The 13,348-nt window shown below is 33.1% G+C and overlaps 1 protein-coding gene across 1 annotated transcript in view; it reads left to right on the forward strand.

Moving 5' to 3' along the window:
• The window catches only part of LOC140444025 (uncharacterized), a 175,904-nt gene that overhangs the window by 65,489 nt on the left and 97,067 nt on the right, over window positions 1-13,348 (forward strand). The window contains exons 10-13 of the mRNA XM_072535608.1: window positions 1,151-1,282; window positions 6,916-7,049; window positions 10,428-10,611; window positions 13,179-13,240. Coding sequence (XP_072391709.1) covers window positions 1,151-1,282; window positions 6,916-7,049; window positions 10,428-10,611; window positions 13,179-13,240 — 512 coding nt within the window. The remainder of the gene's footprint in view (window positions 1-1,150; window positions 1,283-6,915; window positions 7,050-10,427; window positions 10,612-13,178; window positions 13,241-13,348) is intronic.

Here is a 13,348-nt window from a genome sequence, read left to right on the forward strand (position 1 = left end):
TGAAAATAGCTTTAGTAATAATAATAACAACATTAAACTTAATGTGGCTTGTAGATCAGCCCTAACAATTAATAATCTTTATTCTAAGATAAAAGATAAGACTCCCATAGATAGGCTTAGTAACATTGTCTACAACATTCCATGCCTCTCTTGCAACAATTCCTACATCGGCCAAACATCTCAATTGTTGAAATCACGTATTACACTACACAAAAGTGATTCTCGACTTCACCCTGACCGTTGTGCATTAGCCAAACATGTCCATTCCACTGGTCATCTCATGGACTATACCAACACTACAATTCTCCACCGTGAGAACAATAAATCTAAAAGAGAGTTCATTGAAATGTCTTATATTTTCCTTAACGATTTCTCCATTAATGTTAAGAGTGACATTAAGAATCTAAGCGATATATACCACTTCTTACTTAAATCAGATACCAAGAACAATACAACATCACAGATAACTAACTTGACTGATATATCCATTAACAACTAACCTACCTTTATAATTAATTTTCATTAACTAAAAAAGATAACATTCCCTTGCTTTTCTTAGATACATCTCAATAAGATATAATAATACATGAACAATATAATATAATTAAAAAAGAAAATCAAAATAATATTTCCCTATACTGGGAGAAGCCTAATTAATTCTCTTTGGCGAAAACGTTCGGCGAAACAATTGATACTCATTAGAGTCTTTCTTGCAGATTTCCCCAATATTTAAGAGTTTACTATATATATATATATATATATATATATATATATATATATATATATATATATATATATATATTTATGTAGATACATATATTTTTGACGACAAAAATATTTTAACTAACCAATTATTATAATTTATATTATATTTATATCCGATTCAATTGTCAATAATTTTAACGTATTTCTGAAAGTTTCACCAGTAGATAAGCCTGCAGTGGCCTGACCAGATGAGAAATGTCTATATCGATTGCTGAAACAAAACGTTAAGATGTTTTGTTTCAGCGAGCGCATTTAAAATTAATTAAATAGAAAAAAAAAAGTTAAAACAAACATTGAGTTCTTATTCGAATAATTTTAAAATATGTATAAATTATTTTTTAACATACCTAACCAAATTTAACAAAAATTTTTTGTATAATTATAGTGTGCCCAGACAAGTTTTATGGCCACGGATGTAAAAAATATAGTCATTGCATGACACGTAATAATAATATTGATGGAAGATGTACCAGTGGAGAGTGTGAAAATCCCTATTTTGGTAGTAGCTGTCAGGATGGTAAGTATTTTTCTTTATTAGATATTACTGTCTTTTTATTAGCATAAACTACTCTCGTTGTTACACTAATTTTTTAGTCATAACTGCCCTTAAATTTGGATTGTGCTGTACCAAGATATGCCTATGTTATCTCCTTGACTGTTTTATTTAGTTTAATTACCCATGTGACAATGAGAGGCCATGTAAATATCAAGCAATTCAATCTAAAAAGTGTAAAATAACAGCTACTATCAGTAATAATATGTGTGACAAAGTAAGTAATGATAATTTTACAAATAAAATTGATGATAGCACATACCAAATAAATAACTCTAATGTTCAGCCTAAAAAACCCAAAAAAATGGGGTAGAAATGAACGAAAAGAAGATGTTAGGAGAAGAATATATTACAAGAAAAGGTATATAAAAACCTGCAAAAGTATTTCAAGCGTTTACTACATGCTGCCACAATAAATGTCACGAGAAACTCTCACTAGATGAACAAAAACAATTTTTGATGATTTTCTTAAAAAAATGTACAACAAAGACCAAGTATTTTTTATAAGAATGAAGATAGAGGTAAAGAAGACAGAAAGAAAAGATAAAGGAGAACGCGGAAATAATAAAAACAGACAAATTGTGGTTTCATACTATATCACATACAACAAAAAACATTAAAAATTTGCAGAGAAATGTTCCAGAATCTACATAGTATCACAAGAGGAAACATTGATATTTTGTTAAAAAAGAAACAACTATCACCCACAGGTTATCTGGAAAACGCCAACGACATAACGCTCGACCAGATGAAAAAGCTGAAGTTATAAAACATAATATATAGAATCTTTTCCAAAATATGAGAGCCACTACTCTCGAAGACACACAAGTCGACTATATATAGCTCCCAACCTAAATATTAGACTCATGTATGATCTTTATGCATAAAACAGAACAATACCTGTATCATATTCATTTTTTAGATTTTTAAAGCATAAAACAGAACAATACCTGTATCATATTCATTTTTTAGATTTTTAAAGAACTTAAATATACATATAAGTATGTTTATATGTAATAATACTATGCAATGAACACATTCTATAAGAAAAAACCTCAAAGAAAGTGGACGTGGCTATCCCCAGACGGAAAAACTCGGAACGAAATAGATTACATATTGTAACAAAACAGATATCATATAGGACGTAACAGTAATAAATACGGTGTCAGTAAGTAGCGATCACCTAATAGTTAGAGCCAAATTAGAGATAAAACATAATAAAAATAGAAATAAATTTAGAAAAATTTGGAAGATAGACACAGATAAACTAAAATCTAATACAGAACAATATAAAAGCAAGTTAAAACCCGCAAAAGTATTAAATTTAGATAAACTTAGCTTAAATGAAATCAATAAAGTCATAACAAAAGAACTATTAAATGCAAGCTCAAAAGTGGCAACCGCTAACAGAAAAAGAAAATCCAAAATATGTGTAGAATCCCAAAACATGCTGAAACAAAGAAAATATCTTCTGAGACAAAACAAAAGAGACACTGCAGAATTTAAGGAACTTAATCGAGTAATAAGAAAACAGATAAAAGAAGACATTAAAAAACATCAAGAAGACCGTATAGAGCAAGTCATAGAGAAAAACCGAAATCTCAAATGCACCAAACCGAAACTATAAAAGAAAAACATAGTAACCATTAAAAAAACAAGGACAACTAGAAGAAAATAAATCTTATATAGCAAACTCAATTGAAAAGTTCTACGTCGATTTGTATCGTTCCAGAAACGATCCCCCTAACTCTTCAAAGCAGAACTTGAAAAGGCAGATAACAAATGTCAACTCAGAAGTGATAGCCCGAAATAAGCCACGAAGAAATAGAAAGAGCAGTAAAAGAAATAAAAAGGAATAAAGCTCCTGGAAGCAATGGAATCCAAGCAGAAATGCCGAAGGAAGGCGGAGAAGAAGCCACCACATATCTAAAAATAATAATATAATAGTCTCCCGTTTTATACCGCTGTCGCGGCTTTGGGAGTATAGCAGGGTAGTCTGCTATATCTAGGGCCTACGGTATACAAGGAAGGTAACATGGCCAGTGCTACGCTTCAACCGTCTATTATTACCCCTGGTTTTACCCAAGGTACTCATTTTTATTCAGGCTGAGTCGAACTCAGCCTGGGGCCTATAGACATTTTTAAAATGTCTAGATGTTCTTGCCGGCGGTGGGATTCGAACCCCGGACCACCGGCTTGCGAGACAAGAATCCTACCGCTTGCGCTACGCAGGCCCATATCTAAAAATACTATTTAATAAATATCTATTCGAAGGAAACATACCCGAACAATGAAATACAGCTAAAACAATACTAATACACCAAAAAAGGAGACACCACAGACCTGAAAAATCATCGACGAATTTCACTTCTTTCACAACGTTACAAAACCTTTACAAAGATTATTACAAACAGGTTAACAATTAAATTTGATGGATATCAACCAGTAGAACAAGCCGGATTTAGAAAAGGGTACAGCAACTGTGACCATCTATAAACTTTGAAAATCCTAATAGAAAAGACTAACGAATACAATCTCCCGTTATGTCTGGCTTTTATAGATTATGAAAAAGCTTTTGATATCGTAGAACTGTGGGCAATAGAAGAAACATTAGTCAACAACCGGATCGACTCCAGGTTCAGAATATTAATACATAATATTTACGAACAACCTGAAATGATAGTGACGTTGGGTAATGGAATCGAAACAAGACCAGTAAAAATCAACCGAGGCGTAACACAAGGAAACACAAAATCTCCAAAATTATTTACAGCTGCCCTAGAAGATATCTTCAAGTCAATAGACTCTGAAAGTAAGAGAATCCCTATTATCGGAAAATACTTGAACCAACTTGGATACGCAGATGATGTAGTACTAATAGCCGACACGTGGAATACACTGAATACGATGATTGAGGAGCTATACCCAGAATTCCTAAAAAAAGGACTGAAAATGAATTTCAGTAAAACTAAACTAATGTCAAACAAAGATGACAAACCTATGGTAAACATCCAAGGGACAGAGGTAGAACACGTAGAGGAATATACATATCTGGGTCAAAATGTCAAGGTAAGCAAAGAAAATCAGACTACCAAAATAAGCAGACGTGTAAAAATGGGATGGGCAGCATTCGAAAGACTCTCATACGTACTTAAAAATAAAAATATACCTCAAAAACTGCGAACAAAAGTGTTCCTGTATCCTACCTGTACTTACATATGGAGCTCAAACCTGGACATTCATTAAAATAAACATGAAGAAGATCAGAAAAACTCAGAGCTATAGAACGAAAGATGCTGGGTATCTCACTCAAAGACCATAAAACCAATGAAGACATTCGTAATAGAACAAAAGTAAAAGATGCTGTCGAAGAGGCAGCTAAACTGAAATGGAAATGGGCTGGACATAACGAACGTCTTAAGGATGGTCGATAGAATAAAGAAATCAGGAATTGGCGGCCATATGAAGCCAAAAGACCACGAGGAAGACCGCAAATGCGCTGGAGCGACGATATTAAATGAACTGCAGGACCGATGTGGAAACGTCTTACAAACGACAGAGATGAATGGCGAAAATTAGGAGAGGCCTATATTCGGCCATCCGAATAGAGAGAAGGGCTTTAAAAAAATATGTAATGCAGTATGTGCTCCTGAAGCCTAACAGTCTTTTATATTTGAATTCGGAAATACTTGTTATGGCGATTTCAATGTCTATTATCTATTATAAACGAAAACAGTTATAAAATTATTGTTTTTCTGTCATTTTCGCAATTCGAAACGTGCAAAATAAACCGTACAAAACAGCTTTTTGTAGTTAAGATGTAGCTGTCTCTAATTATTTGACATCTATTTCTCCTAATAGCAATGAATATTTAAACCATTTTTATTGTATTTAGACCTTCTACTGGGGAACGATGGTAAATTGAGAAAGCTTGGTCCAATCGCAAAGTAAATTATTATAAAAATATTAATAAATTTCGGTCACTTTGTAAGAATTGTGGGTATATAATTATTTCATTTTATATCACCCATGCAAGGAAGAGCAAGAGACAGAAGTCAGTGTTTCTGGATGTTCAGGATGTACAGTGAAGTAACATATGCAATAAAAAGACTAAAAACCAACAAAGCACCTGGACCTGATAACATACAAGCTGAAATATTGAAACTATTTGAAAACAACCAACTCAAACTCTTAACAAACTCTATGAAACTGCAGAATTTCCTACAGATTGGCTAGTTTCTACCTTCATCCCTCTCCCCAAAAAGGCAAATGCCACCAGATGCTCTGAGTACAGAATTATAAGCTTAATGAGCCATGCACTCAAAATCCTTTTTTCTGTTGTTCACTTTCGCATATAAAGAAAACTTAAAGAAAACATTAGCAGTGTTCAGTTTGGGTTTAGAAGCGGACTGGGAACGCGAGAGGCCCTATTTTCCATACAAGTATTGATACAAAGAGCTCGAGACGTAAATTGCGAAGTCTACGCATGCTTTATAGACTTTAAAAAGCATTTGACAAGGTGCAACATCAAAAATTATTTCAGATACTGAAAGAATCTAGTATTGATAACAAACATTTACGCCTAATTAAAAATTTATACTTACAGCAAAGGGCAACTGTACGAGTAGACGACACCTAACAACACAAGAATTCACGATAAAACGGGGAGTACGTCAGGGCTGCATTTTATTACCGACATTGTTCAATACTTACTCGGAAATGCTGTTCAGGGAAGCTATTGATGGTTTAAGGAAGCTATTGATTGCTGATAATGCGGAGGATCTTGCAAACATTAATCTCCGTTTAGTGGAAGTCTGTGATGAAATTAAACTGTAAGAAGACCAAAATTTTTGTAGTAAGTAAAAACGACGTAATACAGCCCCAATTCACAGCTAATAATGAACCCTTGAAAATAATCGACAAAATTACATACCTTGGATGCAGCCTGAATAAGGAATGGGACCACTCACAGGAAATAAGATGTCATATAGAAAAGGCGAGAGCTGACTTCAATCGCCTCAGGAAGATTTTATGTAATATGCACCTGAACATTGATATAAGAACACGAGTCTTGAGATGCTATGTTTTTTCTACCCTTTTATATGGAGTCGAAGCCTGGACCTTGACAAAGGCAACATCCATACGATTAGAATCCTTCGAAATATGCTTAAAATTTAATATATCCATCATGTTACAAACAACAACGTGATCCATTGCATGAATAAATATCTGGAAATTATGCGTGTCGTGAAAATCAGAAAGATAACATACTTAGGGCATGTGAGGCGCAATGAGAAGTATCACCTAATTCAACTAATTTTACAATGCAAGATAGAAGGCAAAACATCTCAAGAGCGCAGAAGCACATCGTGGTTGAAGAACATCAGACATTGGGCAGCAATGACTACCATACATCTATTTAGAGCAGCTGTCAACAAAGTTGTATGGACCAACGTGATTGCCAACATCCACAGAGGATAGGCAAAAAAAGAAGAGAAGAATCACCCACGCAATACCAAATGAAGTATATGGGCTACAATTATTTTATTTTTATATTGTAAATTGCATAGTAATAACAATATACTTTTGGTTTTTAGTTAAATTCCCATTTTTTCTGAATCCTCCCACGATATATGCCGTTAGTTCAAGAGGATTTAACTTGGTACAACAAAATTTAACGATGGAAGGGAATGCTGAATATTACTATTTTCAGTATTCGATAGCTGACCAGGTAATTTTAACTGTTAATAATTAAAATTATGTATCTTATTAAAAAAGTACAGCAAAAATTAAAAACTGTATTTTTTGTATTACATTTTTACAAACAAATACCAATGAATTTCTAAAAATCATACGAATAAGCTGAACTTTGGTGAGAATGTCAATGTTTAATTTTGAGACAACAAAAAAGATGAAAAAAAGTGGCACAGTTATACTGTAGACTTTGAAGTTTACATGTTTTATAACAGTCACCTCTCGTCACGTAAATGGACTCTTCCAATTGTTTACTGTGACTTCTTCTTCTTCTTCTTCTACGACACTACAACCCAAATTGAGCCTTGGCCTCCTTTATTTTTGCCTCCACCCTCGCTTGTCTGTGGCTGATCTTCTCCATAAACGGACTCATAAAAGGGCTGGTGCGTCGCTGTTTATTGTGTCTTCTCAGCGCTTTCTTGGCTTTCCAACCGGTCTCTTTCCCTGCATTCTAGCATTAAGTGCTCTTTTTGGTAGCCTATCCTCTCCCATTCTTATCACATGTCCCATTGCAATCTTTGTATTCTAATGAAGTCTGACAGTGGTGCTTCCTTAAAAAGTTTATAAAGCTCGTTGTATCTTCTGAAGATTCCGTTTTCTCTCACAGGTCCTAGTATTCTCCTCAGTACTTTCCTTTCGAATGTGTCGAGTTTGCGTTTGGATGTTTCTTTTAGGACCCATGCTTCATTGCCAAACCATGGCTATTGGTCGAATTAAGGTTTTATAGATTCTCATCTTTGTATTTCGGTAGACATTTTTAGACTAAAATATATGGGAGAGGACAAAATAAGCTCTGTTTACCTGCGTTATTCTCTTCCGTATTTCTCCATCTTCTGATCCGTTGGCATATATTTCTACTCCCAGGTATGTAAACTTTTCAACTGTTTTAATGTCAATTTCATGTATAATGTTTTGTGGGATTATATTTCTTCTCGTCTGTATCATTATTTTTTGTTTTCTGACCTAGCCTTTTTGTTTTCGTTTTTAACTCTGTGTATGTTTCCTGTGCTTCTGTTGATGTTCTACTCATAATATTAATATCATCGGCATAGGGGCCTGCGTAGCGCAAGCGGTAGGATGCTTGCCTCGCATGCCGGTGGTCCGGAGTTCGAATCCTACCGCCGGCAAGAACAACTAGACATTTTTAAAAATGTCTATAGGCCCCAGGTCGACTCAGCCTGAATAAAATGAGTACCTTGGGTAAAACCAGGGGTAATAATAGGCGGTTGAAGCGTAGCACTGGCCATGTTACCTTCCTTGTATACCGCAGGCCCTAGATATAGCAGACTACCCTGCTATACTCCCAAAGCCGCGAAGCAGTATAAAACGGGAGACTACTATTATTATAAGCGGCCAGTTAAACCGTTCGGTTGGTCAGAAGGTTTCTTCGTCCAGTTTGCATTTGCCCAACCGCATTCCACCGCAGGTTGGTCGAATATCGCTAAAGGGTATGTAGAGCAATCTCTTGTAAAAAAGCAAAAAATTTCGGACCAAATTATGGGAGTCACTGAAGTTAAAGAAGTAGATTGTAATCAGCCAAATACGAGTACTTTCAAGGGATACCAAGTGTATAATAAAAGTATTAGTAGAAATATAACGAAAACTACATTGGCTCCAGCTCTCACTTCTAGTGCTATTCAAACAACTACTGCTCAAAATTGCACATTTAATATTGATATAAATAATTGTCCAAAAATAAATTAAACATATTTAGGATGCAATTATGAAACTACAGTTTTACTGTACCTACTTGTTAGTTTTAGTTCTCTAATAAATAGGTAAAAAGAAATAAAATAAGACTTACTCACAATCAACGACCGGTTTCGCTTTCTACACTTTGCAAAGCATCTTCAGGTCAAACGGTACAAAGTAAATTAAATGCTGAAATTATAAAAAGCCCATATTAGGGTGCTGTCTTATAAAGAAAAAGATAAAAATTACAGTAATTATGCCAATATTACATGTCTATGTTTAACATGAATAAAATTGATTAAGCAGACAAAGTAACAACCCACAAATTGGTAACAATTCTGTGGCTAAAGGACTAGTTTCCAAGCCAACTCACCAAACACACACACACACACACACACAAATTGGTATGAGATAATCTATTGAATTGTAATAAATTAGTAAATAAACAAAATATTACTTACATGCTGGTACAATAATTATTAGTTAATGATTCGGAAAACGTAGTTCAAACTATCCTGTATTGCTGATGATGGATGATCTTCGGTTTTTTATTGTAACTGTTTGATAATTATCGCGGAAGGTTCTTGAGGGGAGAGATGTTGACAAATGAAACAGGAATAAGGTATAATTTGATTGTTTGTTTAATGGAAGTGATGTTTTATATTTATATTTAAATTATTAAAAGTTATTTATATTTATTCAAAAGATATATTTTTTAGAAATGTGTGTTAATTTATTGACAATAAAAAATCGAAGATCACCCATCATCAGCAATACAGGACAGTTTGAACTATGTTTCCCGAATCATTAACTAATAATTCTTGTACCGGCATGTAAGAAATATTTTGTTTATTCACTAATTTATTACAATTCAATAGGTTATCGTATACCAATTTGTGGGTTGTTACTTTGTCTGCTTAATCAATTTTATTCATATTAAACACAGACATGTAATATTGGCATAATTACTGTAATTTTTATCTTTTTCTTTATAAGACAGCACCCTAATATGGGCTTTTTATAATTTCAGCATTTAATTTACTTTGTACCGTTTGATCTGAAGATGCTTTGCAAAGTGTAGAAAGCGAAACCGGTCGTTTTGGTAGTAAAATTAAATTGATTGTGAGTAAGTCGTATTTTATTTCTTTTTGACTATTTGAAATGGACTCACACAGGCAACACATTCATGATTTGATTTCTCTAATAAATTTTGTTAGTTAGTTATATAAATACATTATTTAAAAATGAAAAAATGAGTTGTTATTTGAGGGAGGTGGAAAAATCATATGAATAACATCGAAAAAAAGTGCCTTTTCCTCCCGTGAATGATTACTCTCGGAAGGAAAAGTAGCACTTTGCTCCCATGCTATACAAATAGCTATTTTTTTTAATTTAATTATGCATTTGCTTTTAATCACTTACTGCACTGTTAAAATTGTTATGTTATCTTTAGTATACCTAATATTTATTGTACCCGAGTCAATAATCTCTCTAATTGAGAAACATTAATTGAATAGTAATATATTAATATTGTAATAGTATTTTCTACAATTGTTTCAAAATTGAGATCAGGAAATGGCAACTCTTAATAATTATTAATCACTCAATGCAATATGAATTAATACTTATTATGGTGAACTTAATGCAGCGTCAACATTTGTAGAATGACTGGAAAAGATGCAGTGTAGATATTTCTGTTAATATTTCCCAACCAGTAGAACTCTTTAATGGTGATATTTCTATAGATTCTGATACAGAATATAACGTGAGAGCCGTCCTTATAAACAAAGGGAGAATTTTAGATGAAGACTCTGTTAAGTATGCAAGTGTCTTAACTAGTTGTGTTCGTAAGTATAAATAATAATGTAAGTTTATAATCGGTACCTCGGAGGTAAAGGACACTATGTCCATTTTCTTACTTTTTTAGGAGAGCAGTTTTAACATTTTTTAAATTTTTAATCAGTAAATACTTAAATGTTTCTTCTATTTAACCAAGATTATTATATTATTATTGTAGTGTGTACAATCGTTTTTCATTCCATGAAGTGTTATATACCTGAGGTTTACCGTTCATTATTTAAAATTTTTTTAAAAATGTGTAGTTGGACATAGTGTTGTTTACCTCTAACAACTTTTCTTAAATAATGTGGCATTGCATGTTAAGGTCTTTACGAAATAAACAATACAAACACATTAAACAGCCTATACTATTATTTTATTAGAGGTAAATATTATAATGTTATAATAATTAAGTAAAATTATAGACGACAAGTTTCAAAAGTGTTAAAGATGCTCCATATCATCTTCATCTTCTTGTGGGTAATCGTTTGTGGCTACATCGCTATGTGTTAAATTTTGATAAAACGCATGATAAGCTGATGGAACAAAAGGCAGTAACGTAATTAAGTCATTGTACTTTTGTTTTGTGATTGGTAATGGGATTACTGAGACTTGATTTAATTGGGCTGTAAACGTTACTTGCTGTCTTCGATACCTCATGAAGTCCACTTCATACATATTTTGATTATTGAGATCGGTCTTATAAAAGAACTTTCCAATGTGTTCTTGTTGGACTTGTAGGAAAATACATGTTGACAGTAGAACAAGGTCTTTATTAACATTTTTTTTACTTACAAAAGGAGGATTAGATGACAATTTCTTATCGAACAGCGTTTTGAAGTTTTTGAAATCTGCAAGTTCCATATTGTGCACTGTGTATTTACCTGATGTTTGCCTAACTAGTTGTTGCCAGTTCCATTGTGTTAAAATGGCCAAATTGGAGAGTTTCTTTCATTTCCTTTCGATTAAAGCATGAACAGTGTCTGCTTCCATATGTGTGTGCCCTTTTAGTAAAAACTTTTGAGTGATCGTCTTTATTTGCAGTATCCAAAAATAGCACATTATAATACTTGTATTTTTATTTTGTCCGTAGCAGTTATTGGTCCAAAGAGTGATGTCCTCTACTTGACTTGAATTGTATTGTCAGCCCATTTCAAAATTGACCAGGCAATTTCATTTGCACCTCGGGCCCCTTTCGATTCGTCCCACATTATATATTGTACAGAAGAATCACTGGTATCATGTAATGTACAATTTACTATCCAAAGCTTCCTTTTGTAGAAACTAATACAATTGTTTTTTAGTGGTGAAGGCAAACATTTTTGCAAATCACCAGATAGTACTTTGTATTTTGGTGACTCTTTAACTATTATAAAGTCCAATTGTTTTAAGTTATACCGAGTTTTAGATTAAATTAGGTAAGCATCATGATCAGCCTGTACACTGGTTAGTTCATCTGCAGTAAGATTATTTTTTAATTGAGCGGTGAATGTACTGCATGTATCGCAAATGTCTCTTTCGGGCGGTTTAAACGACAACTTGAAGTCTTTATTAAAAATATCTGCGTACAACCACTTTTTTGCTCTGAGCTCCGGATCTATATGTCTTTCATTGCATTCATCAATGTACAGTTGATACATCTTTTCTATTGTAAGTTCTGTGCCCAGATAATCTCTCTTACTCCTTTCTCTGGAATAACGATTCTCATATTTTGGGAATGATTTAATATGTTGATGTATACTATTTATGGTTTCGGTAGGAGTTTTATTGGTTGGCGTGTGTCTACCTCTTTGATCAGCTTTTATTAAACCCTCAGGCTCAATTTTTTTTAACATATTTACTACTACTAAATTAGATATACAAAGTGTGTTTACAAACATAACCTTGCACACCTTCAATAGCTGATTGTTCACTGTAAAATGGTAGTGTAGTGTATTATTTTTAGATTTGGTAGAATTTAGATCTTTTTTTCTTGATCGAAGAGTAGGTTGGATGTCGATACGTGAGAAGATAAATTGCTTTTTAAGATCTGAAACGTTTGTCTTAGTCCAGTATGAGTTGAAAATTTTTTGTCTTTCGTATTCTGGCCATCTTTCAGAGCATTTTATGCGACACATGCAAGGAGGCTTTAATATTTTTGCAGGCATGTATTTGCCTCTTTTACTGAGATACTCTTTCCCACCAGCTATTTTTCGTTTGCGAACATTACAGGCCCAATTTTGTTCATTTACTACACGTTTTTTACCTTTTTGTTTGCACTTGAGTGCAACTTTATTGAGTTAATTAGTTTATGACCCGTCTCAATCTTGTTCTCCAAGAGGATTAACCTGAAATAAAGTTAGGTATCTTCTCAACATTTGTTATAACTCTCATGTAAGACCCTTGATATATATGCAGCTATATCTCCAGGAATAGATTCTCATGAACTCCGTTTTACGGTCAGATCAATAATGTGATGATAATTGTTAAAAAATTTTTATTTTTATATCATTAAAATATTTTAAACCTAATTTAAAGTTTTTTGATTTTCTGCAGTTTTTAACTCTCTAAATTTGGTTTTAATTTTATTTTTTAGATATAACTCCAGACCAAGTTGATATTACTACTACAAGCACCGAAGCACACATAAAACTAAACGTAAGTTGAACCAAATAGAACACATATGTGATAGTATGTCGTCATCTACGTCTTTTTATCAAAATTACGGGATCATGTTTGGTATTTTCACTAAAATATTCAGAAATA

Source organism: Diabrotica undecimpunctata, chromosome 6 (assembly GCF_040954645.1).
Source record: "Diabrotica undecimpunctata isolate CICGRU chromosome 6, icDiaUnde3, whole genome shotgun sequence".
Lineage (NCBI taxonomy): Eukaryota > Metazoa > Arthropoda > Insecta > Coleoptera > Chrysomelidae > Diabrotica > Diabrotica undecimpunctata.